The following is a 14664-nucleotide window of genomic DNA, read 5'->3' on the forward strand; positions in this document are numbered from 1 at the left end:
TCCAGATTTAGCCATTATTCTTGGAAAATTGGCCCTCTGAGCCTAAGTGATTGATGTTATAATAATAAGCCTTTTCAAGATTTTTTTTTTTTTTTTAAGTGAGAGGAGTGGAGGCAGAGATAGACTCCTGCATGAGTTCCTACCAGGAGCTACCCAGCAAGCCCACTAGGGGGTGATGCTCTGCCCATCTGGGGCATTGCTCCCTTCTGAGCTCTTAGTGCCTGAGGCGGAGGCTATGGAACCATCCTCAGCACCTGGGGCCAACTTTGCTTCAATGGAGCCATGGCTGCAGGAGAAGAAAAGAGAGAAGTGAGAGGGGGAGGGGTAGAGAAGCAGATGGGTGCTTCTCCTGTGTGCCCTGACCGGGAATTGAGCACAGGACATCTACATGCCAGGCCGACACTCTACCACTGAGCCAACCGGCCAGGGCCAAGATCTCTTTAAAAACCAGTGCAGTGAGTGATTTGGGGTGAATACCACTGGTAAACCCCTGAGACAGGAGCAGTGAAAGAAATGAATCCATGGATTTTTCTAAAGCCAGTGAGTAAGTCCTGTGGCTTTGGATGTAACATTTTCAGTCACAGCAAATTCATAGATTTAAAAATGGAACTCAAGCAACTTAGGAGTAAAATGTGTTCTGTCTTATAGCTCTCTAGGTGACCCTAAAACTGGCTCTAGGCCCCACAAAGATATTTGTATCAAAGAGACATAAGAAAGCTCTGAATAACATTGCTTCATGAAAGCAGAGAATGGAAACAAAGCAATATTTCTCTTAAAGAATATGTTACATCATACAATATGTGGCTCGAAATAGGCATGGCTAGCTAAATGAATCAACCACCATCACCAGGTATTTGACTAAGTTCTATATGCTAAGAAATTTATGAAGTAAGCCATAAAAATCTCAGTGGGAAATGGGAGCTCAATTACCTGGTAATCTACGTTCATTACAGCAAACATTTGGGCCGGCACTATTTTGATCCTGACAGATGGGAAAAATGAGTGAGAGTATTTAAGTGGCTTGCCCCAGCAGACAGTAAGAGGTGGTCGGACACCAGTGTAGCCCATTTCAAATTAGGGCCACGACCAGTCAATTCCCGGTGATTATGTGGATTATACTAAATGTATGTAAAACATGTGTATGCAACAGGCGCTCCATAAATACTGCTCTACGTGGAAGTTTTCGCTCTATCTTGCAAGTGACTTTGCTTGCACTCCCGCTGCGTCGGTTTCTTTGCTGGAGTCTTCTGCCAGGCGGTGTTCACAGCGGCGGGCCGGGCCGGGGTGGGGCGGGCCGGGGCGCAGGGGGCGGCCCGGCGGAGTCACGTGTCGCGCGGCCGCGGCTGAAGCAGAAGTAGCAGCGCCGGCGTCGGAGGGCGTGCGCGTTAGGAAGTGCCCGCAGCCCGGACGGCGGGGGGCTGCGCGGGGCACCGGGAGCTGGGACCCGCGGCGGGGGCACGGCCAGGTGGGTGGCGCAGCCTGACGGGAGCGCACGTGGGCGCCCGCAGATCTGAGCTCGGGGGGCCCGCGCCCGATGGGCTGCGTCCGGGAGGAACCTGCGCCCGGGCGCAGCGGGCGCGGGTAGAGGTGGGGAGCGGCGTCCGGGGTCCTGCCGGCTGTGCCCCGGGTCCGACGGGCGGTGGCGGCAGGGGTCCGGGCCCGCCGCCGGCCACTTCCTCACGCGAGGATGGAGTCACTTCTCCGGTCTGTGCTCGGGGGGCAGCCCCGGCTTTGAATGGGAACCCGGAGGAAGCGGTGTGGCTAGCGGTCCGGGGGGCTGGGCAAGCGCTGGCGTTGACGTTCAGGGCTCCGGTGGCTGCGGGGTCCTGCGTGAGATTCGCAGTGTTTTTGGCCACCTCTTTGCCTAGGGCTCATCTCCTGCGCGGGGCCGGGCCGGCACTTCCCTGTATTGCACAGGTGGTTGACAGTGGGTGGGTGGCGGCGCGGTACCACGGAGGCACAGCCCTCCCCCAAGGAGAGAGTCCCGAATAGTGTTCAGGGATTCATGGTCCCCTTTCTCACCCCGCGATTGTATGCATAATTATGTGTGTATGTCTGTGCGTTTTTCTGGTTATGTTTTGGAATCCCAAAGAGGTCATTACCCCCATAGCGGAAGAATTCGAGGGAAAGATGTGTCCTGTTTGGACTGGGACTTGGCGCCTCGACTCTGGTGGAGGCTGGGGAGAGACTCTTTAGCACCCTAGTCTTGAATGAGATTGAGAGAGTATGGTGGGGAGAGGGGGCTGACGTGGCTCAAGGGAAACAGGTGGCCTTTTCAGTAAACTTAATTTGAATTTAAGTTTCACCTGTGTGATCCTGGGCAGGTTTGAAGAACCTTTCTGAGCATTAGTTCTCTTCCCCTGCACACTGGGCTACACATCAGGGCTGTGTCTATTGAAAGGGTACCTGGCTAGTTTTTTTACCCTCTGGTACAGCATGGGGCTTGGGCCATCAACCTTAGCTTCAGTTCTTTAGGGAGGGTTTCGTGCCAGCTCCAGACACTTACCCTGTTACAAAGGTGTGTGCACCACGTGTGTATCGGCTCAGGGAGGATAACCATTGCAGCCTTCCTTGATGCTGAAATTGTCTAATGATGCTGCTGTCTCCCTTCCGCTGCTCACCCTCCCCACCACTGACCTTGAGCATTGAGCGTTTGAGGCTTTTCTGGAAGAGGCAGAGCAGGGACCCAAGTCAGTGCAAAACCATCCAGTGAGAAAACTTGAAAACAGATATTAGTTTAGAGAACAGTAAAAACAACAACAACAACACACACACACGTGCAAAAGAAAAGTTCATCTATTATGCCACCACTTAGATTAATATAAGTCCAGGCGTCCTTTCTCCCCTCTTCCACATTCCCCAGATGTAACTGCTCTCCCTGGATTTATAAGCGGACAGCCTTCTAGAAATGTAATTATCTTATACTTACTGGTTTGCAACTCTTTCTCTTCTCTATCATGACTTTTCCAGATCAAATCGCTTCTAAATCATCCTTGTTCTTTCCAGTAGCTATGATGCATTCTGTAACGTGTGTATTTCATTATTCATTTACAGTCTTTCCCAACTGCTGCCACCCCCATTGAGGGGCAGTTGAGTTGTTTCCTGGGTGGTTTTCTTTCTTTCTGTTTCAAGTGGTGCCTCTGTGAACATCTTTGTGTATGTTTCTTTCTGCACATATGTGATTGTTGGATCAAAGCAGATACACGTTTTACTAGATGTTCACAGGTTGCCCTAAAAAAAAAACAAAAAACTTGAGCCAAGTCGCACTTCTACCCTTAGTGACTGATACTGCCTGTTTCCTCCCGTGAAAACATGTCTCCTGATGCTGCAGGGTGGGTGCGAGTGCTGCAGCAATATCCCTCAGACTGGACAAAAGATGGTTACCTCAGGGATGCGACTGTGCTGATTTTTAACAGAGAGTTGTCTCGTGGGATTTTGTATAATATCCTGTACTGGCCTAGTATGTGTGAAGAGGAGAAAACTCCCTTGCTTTCTGGTGCTGGGTCCTTGTATCCCAGAAGTTTATTTCAAAGAGAAGGACGTGAAAAGTAGAATTGGTGAAACCTCTTATTGAACCTCAGCCATATTTGTATATCTAATTTATACTGTAAGTCATTTTACAGAGTTACCCAGGCAAGATGAGAAACAGGAACAATAAAGAGATTTCAAGGCTATTTCATCTTTTTGAAAGCAGAAGCAAAATGAAAATTGCCTGTGATGGTTAGTGCCCTCCCCTGGGGTCAAGGCCTCAGAGACCTCCTTGCCTTAGTTGGTGAGCATCCAACTCCGCAAGCCAGGGTGGGTTTTGATGGTTGAGTCCAAGGATCTTGTGGCCATGAGGATTTCTTCCTGGTTCTTGGCCAGAGGCAGCACAAGAGACTTGATGTTTATGGTTGAGCTATTCCACTGGGCTTCTGAGCTGGAAGTAACCAGAATCCCAGGATGGTTAAGTCCAAGGTCCTCCCAAAGCCAGAATCAGAACTGAGGGCCCTGGTGCCTCCCGACTGGAGGGTTTAATCAACGGTGGAAGTGTTCAGACAGGCAGAGGCGGATTAATGGTGGAAGCATTGGGCATACTCCCTGGGCCCCGACTTCTGAAGGGCCCTGCAAAACTCCAACTTTACACTTTTTTCTAATGACTCCAAGTTTGTTTTCATATGTGCAATTCTAACATTAATAGTATATAATATTTTCTTATTTATTTAAAAATATGGTTAACATGTATTTTTATTTTCCTTGGTGTGCTCTCTCTCTCTTTTTTAAGGGGCCCAATATTTTCTTTTTTAAAAATTTATATATATATATATTTTTTTTATTTAATTGTGTTTACATAGATTCTAGGGTCACCCCGAATGCACCCCCCCTCCCCCATATTCCCCTCAACATCTCCCTTGCCCCCCTCTCTACAATGCCCTCCCCCCTTCCCTTCAGGTTTATCCCATCCTATCATCCCCTTTCCCTCTGTCCTCTTTTCCTCTGGTCCCTTTGATCCCTCCTCTGTCTCAATTCCGTTCCTCATTTCTCATTATTCCTTGGATTCCGCAAATGAGTGAGGTTATATGATATTTTTCTTTCTCTGCCTGGCTTATTTCACCCAACATAATAGTTTCCAGGTCCCTCCATATTGTTGCAAAAGGTAATATTTACTTCTTTTTTGTGGCCCCATAGTATTCCCTAGTATATATGTACCACAGCTTTTTAATCCACTCATCCACTGATGGACACTTGGGCTGTTTCCAGATCTTCGCTATTGTGAACAATGCTGCCATAAACATGGGGGTGCATTTCTTTTTTTCAGTCGGTGATATGGTGTCCTTGGGATATATTCCTATAAGTGGGATGGCTGAGTCAAAGGGCAGTTCCATTTATAATTTTTTGAGGAATCTCCATACTGTTTTCCACAGTGGCTGCACCAGTCTGCATTCCTACCAGCAGTGCAGGAGGGTTCCCCTTTCTCCACATCCTCACAGCACCTATCATGTGTTGTTTTGTTAATGAGCGCCATTCTGACTGGTGTGAGGTGGTATCTCATTGTGGTTTTAATTTGCATTTCTCTAATGATTAGTGATGTTGAACATTTTTTCATCTGTCTATTGACCATCTGTATGTCCTCTTTGGAGAAGTGTCTATTCATTTCTTGTGCCCATTTTTTGATTGGATTATTTGTCTTCCCGGTGTTGAGTTTTACAAGTTCTTTATAAATTTTGGTTATTAATTCCTTATCAGATGTATTGTTGAATATGTTCTCCCACTGTGTGGTTTGTCTTTTTATTCTGTTTATATTGTCTTTAGCTGTGCAAAAGCTTTTTAGTTTGATATAGTCCCATTTGTTTATTTTGTCTTTTATTTCACTTACCCATGGAGATAAATCAGCAAATATATTGCTGCGATAGATGTCGGTGAGCTTACTGCCTATGTTTTCTTCTAGGATGCTTATGGTTTCATGATTTACATTTAAGTCCTTTATCCATTTTGAGTTTATTTTTATGAATGGTGTAAGTTGGTTGTCTTGTTTCATTTTTTTGCAGGTAGCTGTCCAATTTTCCCAACACCATTTGTTGAAGAGGCTGTCTTTACTCCATTGTATGCTCTTACCTCCTTTGTCAAATATCAATTGTCCATAAAGATGTGGGTTTATTTCTGGGGTCTCTGTTCTGTTCCATTGATCTATATGCCTGTTCTTATGCCAGTACCAGGCTGTTTTGAGTATAATGGTCTTGTAGTATAACTTGATATCAGGAAGTGTGATACCTCCCACTTTATTCTTCTTTTTTAAGATTGCTGAGGCTATTTGTGTTCTTTTTTGGTTCCATATAAATTTTTGGAATATGTGTTCTATATCTTTAAAGTATGTCATTGGTATTTTAATTGGCATTGAATTGAATTTATAAATTGCTTTGGGTAATATAGACATTTTAATTATGTTTATTCTTCCTAACCATGAGCATGCTATATGCTTCCACTTGTTTGTGTCTTCCTTGATTTCTTTTATCAATGTTTTATAATTTTCTGAGTACAAGTCTTTAATCTCCTTGGTTAAATTTACTCCTAGGTACTTTATTTTTTTTGTTGCAATAGTGAAGGAGATTGTTTTCTTAATTTCTCTGACAGTTTATTGTTCGTGTATGAAAATGCCTTTGATTTCTGTGTATTAATTTTGTATCCTGCCACCTTGCTGAATTCGTTTATTAGGTCCAGTAGGTTTTTGACTGAGACTTTAGGGTTTTCTATATACAGTATCATATCATCCACAAATAATGATAGTTTAAATACTTCTTTTCCAATTTGGATGCCTTTTATTTCTTCTTCTTGTCTGATTGCTGTAGCTAGGACTTCCAGTACGATGTTGAATAAGAGCGGTAAAAGGGGGCACCCCTGCCTTGTTCCTGATTTTAGGGGAATTGCTTTTAATTTTTGTCCATTAATTATGATGTTGGCTGTGGGTTTGTCATAGATGGCCTTTATCATGTTGAGGTATGTTTCCTGTATTCCCACTTTGCTGAGAGTTTTGATTATAAATGGGTGCTGGATTTTATCAAATACTTTTTCTGAATCTTGAAATTATCATGTAGTTTTTCTCCTTCCTTTTGTTTATGTGGTGAATCACATTAATTGATTTACCAATGTTGTACCATCCTTGCCTCCCCAGAATAAATCCCACTTGATCATGATGTATGATTTTTTTCATATATTGCTGGATCCGGTTTGCTAATATATTCTTGAGGATTTTAGCATCTAAATTCATCAGGGATATTGGCCTATAATTTTCTTTTTTTGTGTTGTCTTTGCCTGGTTTTGGAATCAGAATTATGCTCACCTCATAAAAGGAACTTGGAAGTGTTCCTTCCTCTTGAATTTTTTGAAATAGCTTGAGAAGAATAGGAGTTAGTTCTTCTTTGAATATTTGGTAGAATTCACCAGTGAAGCCATTGGGCCCAGGGGTTTTGTTTTTTGGGAGCTTTTTGATATGTTTTGATCTCTTTTGTTGTAATCGGTCTGTTTAGCTTTTCTGATTCTTCCAGATTGATTTTTGGAAGATTATATGTTTCGAGGAATTTGTCTATTTCATCTAGGTTGTTTAATTTTTTGGCATACAGTTCTTCATAGTATTTTCTTACAATATTTTGTATTTCTGTTGTGTCAGTTGTTATTTCTCCATTCTCATTTCTAATTTTATTTATTTGAGTCCTCTCTCTTCTTTTCTTGGTGAGTCTCGTTAAAGGTTCATCAATCTTGTTTACTCTTTCAAAGAACCAGCTCTTGGTTTCATTGATCGTCTGTATTGTTTCTTTAGACTCTATGTCATTTATTTCTGCTCTGATCTTTATTATTTTCTTCCTTCCACTACCTCTGGGCCTTACTTGCTGTTCTTTTTTTAGTTCTTTTAGATGAAGGGTTAGGTTATTTGAGCTTTTCCAAGCTTCTTAAGGAATGCCTGTAGTGCTATGAACTTCCCTCTCAGGACTGCTTTTGCTGTGTCCCATAAATTTTGAGTTGTTGTATGTTCATTATCATTTATTTCTAGGAATTTTTTTATTTCTTCTTTGATTTCATTGTTAACCCATTCGTTATTTAATAACATGCTATTTACTTTCCATGTATTTGAGTATTTTTCAGTTTTTCTGTTGTGGTTGATTTCTAGTTTCATGCCATTGTAATCAGAAAAAATGCTTGATATGATTTCAATCATCTTAAGTTTGTTGAGACCACTTTTGTGCCCTAACATGTGGTCTATCCTAGAGAATGTACCATAAGCACTTGAAAAGAATGTATATTCTGCCTTAGGGTGAAAGGTTCTAAAGATATCTATTAAATTGAGTTGATCTAGTGTGTCCTTTAAGTCTGCTGTTTCTTTGTTAATTTTCTTCCTTGAGGATCTATCTAGTGATGTTACTGGGGTACTGAAATCTCCTACTATTATAGCATTGCTGTTGATCTCGCCCTTTATATCTATCAAAGTCCACTTTATATATTTAGGTGCTCCTATATTAGGTGCGTAGATATTTATGATGGTTATATCTTCCTGTTGGATTGCTCCCTTTATTGTTATGTAGTGACCTTCTTTTTCTCTTACTATAGCCTTGGTTTTAAAGTCCATTTTGTCTGATATAAGTATTGCTACCCTAGCTTTTTTTTCATTTCCATTTGCATGAAATATCTTTTCTATCCTCTTACCTTCAGTCTATGTGCATCTTTTGTTTTAAGGTGTGTCTCTTGTAGATAGCATATGTACGGGTCCTGTTTTCTTATCCAAGCAGCTATGCTATGTCTTTTGATTGGATCTTTAATCCATTTACATTTAAGGTTATTATTGATATGTAGTTGTTTATTGCCATTTTATTCTTTAAAGCTGTATTCTTGTTTTGCTATATTCTTTTCCCACTTTGATCTGTTTACAACAGGCTAGGGGCCCAATATTTTCTTCTGCGGCCAGGGCCTCAATTGAACTTAATCTGCATCTGCAGACAGGGTGTGCATTTTCTATTTTGCCCCCTCCTGCACATTGGCCTTGAAACCTGGAAGTGGGGGACACTGTAGTCAGAATGGTGAAGAGCTGCAGAGCTAGGACCATGTTCAAATCCTGTGTCTGCCACTTTTTAGCTGTGTAACCTTGGACAAGTCCTTTTAACTTCTCGCTAGAGAGGGACAGGGGCTGCCAAATGAGTTACTATCTGGTCAGATTCTGCCACGGATGCTGAATTCCATAAAGCAGGTGCTGAAGTAGCAGGGGCATGGGATCCACACCAGGGTTCCAGTCCTTGTGCTGCCACTTGTCTGCATGACCATCACCTATTAGGACTTGTTTTTACTTTCTGTATTTCTCATTGAGATTAATGAGATGAACTAGGTATGTGAGGTGCTGGCACCTGGGGCTGGCCAATAAACAGTTACTGAGTGAGACTGGCCCTGGGCACCTTGTTCCTCCCCTTGACCTGGAGTGGAGGCTGAAGAGGTGGGAGGCTTCTAGGCATACCCCTTTAGTCCTGCTGCATGGCCTTCGCTACAGCCTGGTCCTCTCTGCCTAGAGTGCTGTTCCCTCCTGCTTCATTTGTTTTTTTTAAAGTTTGGATTCAGATGCCCTCTCTCCTAGAAGTGTTCTCTGAGTCCTCTAAGCTCCCAACCTTACGCCAGACTAGACTTGGGGACCCTTCCCACTGCTCCCTTGGTGCTCCCTTCCCAGCGTTGCTTCTGCTGTGCTGACTTCTTTCCATCAGAATCCTTGAGCTGGGGTTGTTCGCAAATGGACAGACAGGTGTAATTCATGCTCTTGTTTATCTCTGGCTGCCTGCATACCTGCAGAGTACCTGTGGCTGGGAGGGTCCCCACCTCAACTTCTCTACATTTGCTTATTAGTCCTTAGCTTAGTACCTACCATGGAGCTGACACTTGATTAAGATGTTGATTGACTAATATTATCTGTGGCCTGCTAAATGCTGGGGGCTGTGTATACACTGTAGCTTTCAGTCCTTCCAGCACCCCTTCAGGGTGGTACCATTATCCCCATTTTACAGAAGAAGGAACTGAGGCCCCAAGTTTGAGCATCTTGGCAGGAGACTCTGGAGGAGTCAGAGCCACCGTAGAGGCCCAGGCAACCCTCACTGACCACCTGCCTCTCTACAGAGTAACAACTGTGGGCTCCTAAAGGCATTTGAAGGGAGGGGAGGAGATATGAACATACGCAGAACAAATGAGGGCCATAGATTTAGCATTGGTTAAATTCCAGGAGCACTGACTTGGCTTCATTGTTTTAAGGGCCCAAGATACGCTATCTGATTTAATCCTCACAAAAACCTTTGGAGGTCCTTATAATCTCTTTCCTCTTTTACAAGTGTGAAAATGAGGCCCAGGGGTCTTCCGTGACTTGGTATAGGGTCTGCAGCTAGTTAGCCTTCAGTTCAAGTCCCCTCTGAGTGGAAGGCAGCATGTGTTTGAACAGTTGGGAGGCAGAATTAGAGGTGGCAGTGTGCAGAGCAAGGGCTCAGGGAGGAACTGCAGGGTTGAAGAGAGGAATGATATTTCACTCTTGCTGTAAAAGCATTCCTCTGGTTACCGGTCTGTGAGTTGTCTGTAGGAGGCGGGCAGAAGCAGGGAGTCCAGTGTTCATAGGTGCTTGGGATAATCCATGGATAAGATCCTAGGAACCCGTGAAGGGGCGAGACAGGTTGGATTCCGGGTGTGCTGACGGATTGGATGTGGTTGTGTGAAAGGGGCTGGACGATGGCTCCAAGATTTGGGTTCCTAGCACCACTCTGACGAACCGACTGTGCGCAGGAATGAGTGGCGCTCAAGGTCGCCTGCTGGATGCTGAGCAGCATGCGAGGCGCTTGGCTGGTGACACTGCATTCCAAGCTTTCTAACTGTCCCAACACTCCCACTTTAGAAAGGATGACTCTGAGGCTTGGAGAGGTCACACAGCCTGTCCAGGCCTACACAGTCAGCAGGAACACTTACCAGGAATTGAACTTGAGACTGCTGGGCCCTGAGGTTTTCTGTCCTCTTGGCCCCATTTTTCATGCAGAGGTCTCTATGGACACATTGTGGAGTTTTGTTTTTTCCTTCTGTTCATTTAGGAAGTTTAAGGGATGGCTAGAAATTTCAAGGCGGGATAGAAAAGGATGCTGGTATTGAGGGTTGGGGTGCTGAGAGGCAGCCTGGGCTGCTTTGACTATTCAAATATTCTACAGCATAAGAGTGTGTGTGGAGGGGAGGGGGGTTCATGGCCCGGCTGGGGTGATTTGGTTATTATTCAAAGCCTGGATAACGGTTAGATCACTGGGGTCAGGCAGGGGTCTCCGCCCACACCTCCACTTCCATTTAAACCTCTGTATGTCCTGTGTGGGCTCTGAGTGGTCAGCAACTTGCTGTCATTAGATCCTTCTCCTAAAACTCACCTTGATGGGCATGAGACAGGATTTTGGCTCTTGAAGCCCCAGCCCTGTTAACCCAATCCCCCTCAGTTAACTATAACCAACTCACTGGTTTATTCTGCCCTTCCAGCCTCCTTGTCCCCTCACTCCTCCTCCTCCCGGGAGTGGCCAACAATGACCACCATGGTCAACGTGGACGCCCTTCCGGAATATGAGAAGAGTCAGATCAAGAGAGCCCTGGAACTGGGCACAGTGATGACCGTATTCAGCTTCCGCAAGTCCACCCCGGAGCGCAGGACCGTCCAGGTGATCATGGAGACCCGGCAGGTGGCCTGGAGTAAGACAGCCGACAAGATCGAGGGCTTCTGTGAGTACCTGCTGGGCGGGCCCGTGCATCTTCTCACCTCCCTGTCTACTTGTCACTGCGCTTGTTGGTTTGATACCTTGTCCTGTTCTTCAGAGGGAGGTTTGGCCACTTTGTCTGGGTCTCTGCTGGGGTTTAGAGCAGGTGGGGGATATTCAGCCAATTTCTTTCATGTGACAGAGGCCCTGTGTCGGCCAATCTGGCAGTGACCTTCAGATGGCTCACCTGGGCTGGCGGGGGTGCTCTCAGTCTGACAGCATCAGGGGTCATTTGGTTCCTGTTGCACGATCACAGTCTGTTCTGCCCTCTTTGGGGCTAATCGGCCACAGTTTATGGAAACTCATAGCTTGGTAGCCAGATCAATGTCTGTTTTATTTTACTGCACACCAGCACGGGAGGCCTTTACTTTAGCTCCATAGGGACAGAGAATGTTCTGGAGCTTTCAAATGAAGTTCTGTTCCTGGTAGAAGTGTCTTCTTTCCCCACCACCCTTAGATTGGGCAATTGGCTCAGTTCCTAAAGTTTCTAAGACTGTGTTTTAACAAACAGCGTAAGAAGACTTAAGCAATTTTCAGTTGCAGAGACTTGCTTTAATTTGAATTTTCTATGAACTACTTTTTAATTAAAAAATTAAAATGTACACTTGGGGGGGGAAGACCCCCCAAAACTCATAAATAAATGTCTCTCTCCCTCAGCCCTCAGCCCTCAGCCCTTGCTCCACAGGCACGCTCATTATCAAGCTCTTTGTCTTCCAGAAGTCCTCTGTGCTGGTGTGAGGTGTGTGCGTCGTGGTCACACACAGATGGAGATCTACGACATACACTTCTGCCCCTTGGTTGCTTTCTGGAAATTTAGTAATTATTTTGGAGGTGGTTTGTTATCCGCCCATTGATCCGCCACCTCCTTTCATGGCCACATAGCATTCTGGCTGCAGGGTGACAGTTTATCCCCAAGAGAGGGACATCTGAACTGCTTCCAGTCTTTTGCTATTAGCAGCAGCAACTAGACTTGCATTCTCCTTCTTCTTTTTTGGTAGCAGCTTCACCGAGATACAGCTCAGTCCTTGACACACTGTACAATCCAGCACTTAAAATGAGCTATTCAGTGGTTTTTAGTATGTTCAGATATGTGCAGCCACAGTCAATTTTAGAACGCGTTCATCACCTCACAAAGAAACCCTGACCCTGTTAGCCCTCTCCCTCTATTCCCCATCTTCCTCCCCTGCCCTACGCAACCCGCTCACCTACTTCCTGCCTCTCTAGATGCCCCTGTTCTGGATATTTCCTGTCAATAGAACTGTGGCCTTTTGCCTCTGGCTTCTTCTACTTGGCATAACTGTTTTCAAGGTTTGTCCATATTGTGGTGTGTATCCGTGCTTTATTCCTGTTTATGTCTGAATAATATTCCATCATGTGGATTTTTCCACGGTTTGTTTATCCATTCATCCATTGGTGGACATTTGGGTTGCTTCCACTTTTTGGTGAATAGAAATAGTGCTGCTGTGAACATTGGATGTACAAGTTTTTGTGCAGATGTCTGTTTTCATTTCTCTTAGGTGTCCCTAGGATTGTAACTGCTGGTTCATATGGCAACTCTGTGTGGAGTCATTTGAGGAACTGCCAGACTGTTTTTCAAGTGACTGCATTCCCACCAGCAGTGCCTGAGGGTTATCCTTGAGTTATTCTTCTATATGCACATACCGGTATATCCCAAGACAGCTTCCTAGGAGTGTGATTTCCGAGTTAAAGGGTATTTTGACTTTGGCAGTTTGACAGCACCCCATAAAAGCCCATGTGTATACTATAATGAGGTGCTGAACGTGGCCTTTCACAGGTAGGCTCAGGTAGCTTGGTGTAATTCTTCATGTGGTTTCTCTTGTTATGAGTGAGATTAAACAGCTTTCCAAAAGGTTGCTCCAGAGCCAAGGAGGCCTCCGATGGCCCAGAGCCAGAAGCCCTGCTTTGAAAATGTGTAGAGGCAGCCAACTTTCCTCCCAATTTTGTTTGCTTTGGCCACACTCGACCTTCCAGGTGGCCCAGAAACCTGCTGCAGCTGGGGTGGGGTGGAGCCTGCAGGGGTACTGGCAGTAAATACAGGTGTGCCATGCTGAGAGTGGACGGTCCTTTCTTTTCTTGACCTGTCGGTCCTAAGCCTGGCCACGAGAAACACCTGGGGAGCTTTTACAAGGATAGGCTACTGGAACCTTCTCCTGAAGCTCACTCTGAGGGGCACCAGACAGGATTTTGGCTCCTGAAATCCATGTTCTGTAGTTCTCCCCTCTCGGTTAACTAAAAGCAGTTTTCCCTGGAGTGGCTGAGAATGGCCATCACTCACTGGGTGACCTGGGACGGAGTAATGTTGTTAATAGGCTCCCCAGGGGATCCTGGTAATTAGCTTGGTTTGATATATACTGTTCTACAGCCTCCCTCCCATCCATCTGTCCATCCATCCATCCATCTGTCCATCTATCCATCTGTCCATCCCTCTGTTCATCCATCCTTCCATCTTTCATTCTTCCATTCTTTCATCTTTCCTTCCACCCTCCCTTCCACCCTCCCTTCCACCCTCCCTTCCACCCTCCCTTCCACCCTCCCTTCCACCCTCCCTTCCACCCTCCCTTCCACCCTTCCTTCCACCCTTCCTTCCTTCCTTCCTTCCTTCCTTCCTTCCTTCCTTCCTTCCTTCCTTCCTCCCTCCCTCCCTCCCTCCCTCCCTTCCTTCCTTCGTTCCTTCCTTCGTCCCTCCCTCCCTCCCTCCCTCCCTCCCTTCCTTCCATCTTTCCTTCTGCCATTTCATCTTTCCTTCCACCATTCCATATTTGAATGCCTGCTCTGCCAGGCACTGCTCTAGGTACTGGAGACACAGCAGTAATTATTTTTTATTTTTATCTTTTATTCAGTGAGATGAGGGGAGGCAGAGACAGACTCCTGCATGAATCCTGACCAGGATCCACCCGGCAAGCCCACTAGGGGGCGATGTTATGCCCATCTGGGGCATTGCTTTGTTGCTTAGCAACCAAGCTCTTCTTCGCGCCTGAGATGAGGTCATGGAGCCATCTTCAGTGGCCAAGGCCAACTTGCTCCAACTGAACCATGACTGCAGGAGGGGAAGAGAGAGAGAGAGAGAGAGAGGGAGAGAGAGGTGAGAGGGGCGAGACGGGGAGGGGTGGAGAAGTGGATGGTTGCTTCTCCTGTGTGACCTGACTGGGAATCAAACCCGGGATATCCACATGCCGGGCCAACACTCTACCACTGAGCCAACCAGCCAGGGGCCCACAGCAGTAATTAAATTAGATCCAGACCCTCCTGGAGCCCACATTGTGTCTTTAAGAACAGCAGCATGCGGCTTGCCTTCCAGCACCATTCGATGCACTTTGCTGTGTGACCATGCAGAAGTTACATCTGATTTCTGAGTTTTAATTCTCTAATCTGT

At 45.6% G+C, this 14664-nt stretch overlaps 1 protein-coding gene across 1 annotated transcript in view; it reads left to right on the forward strand.

The window, feature by feature from the left end:
* Nucleotides 1–1337: 1337 nt before the first annotated feature.
* Nucleotides 1338–14664, forward strand: part of PLCG2 (phospholipase C gamma 2) — a 170720-nt gene continuing 157393 nt past the window's right edge. The window contains exons 1-2 of the mRNA XM_066243879.1: nucleotides 1338–1465; nucleotides 10999–11235. Coding sequence (XP_066099976.1) covers nucleotides 11043–11235 — 193 coding nt within the window. The 5' untranslated portion in view covers nucleotides 1338–1465; nucleotides 10999–11042. The remainder of the gene's footprint in view (nucleotides 1466–10998; nucleotides 11236–14664) is intronic.

The sequence above is a fragment of the Saccopteryx bilineata genome, chromosome 9 (assembly GCF_036850765.1).
Source record: "Saccopteryx bilineata isolate mSacBil1 chromosome 9, mSacBil1_pri_phased_curated, whole genome shotgun sequence".
Taxonomy (NCBI): domain Eukaryota; kingdom Metazoa; phylum Chordata; class Mammalia; order Chiroptera; family Emballonuridae; genus Saccopteryx; species Saccopteryx bilineata.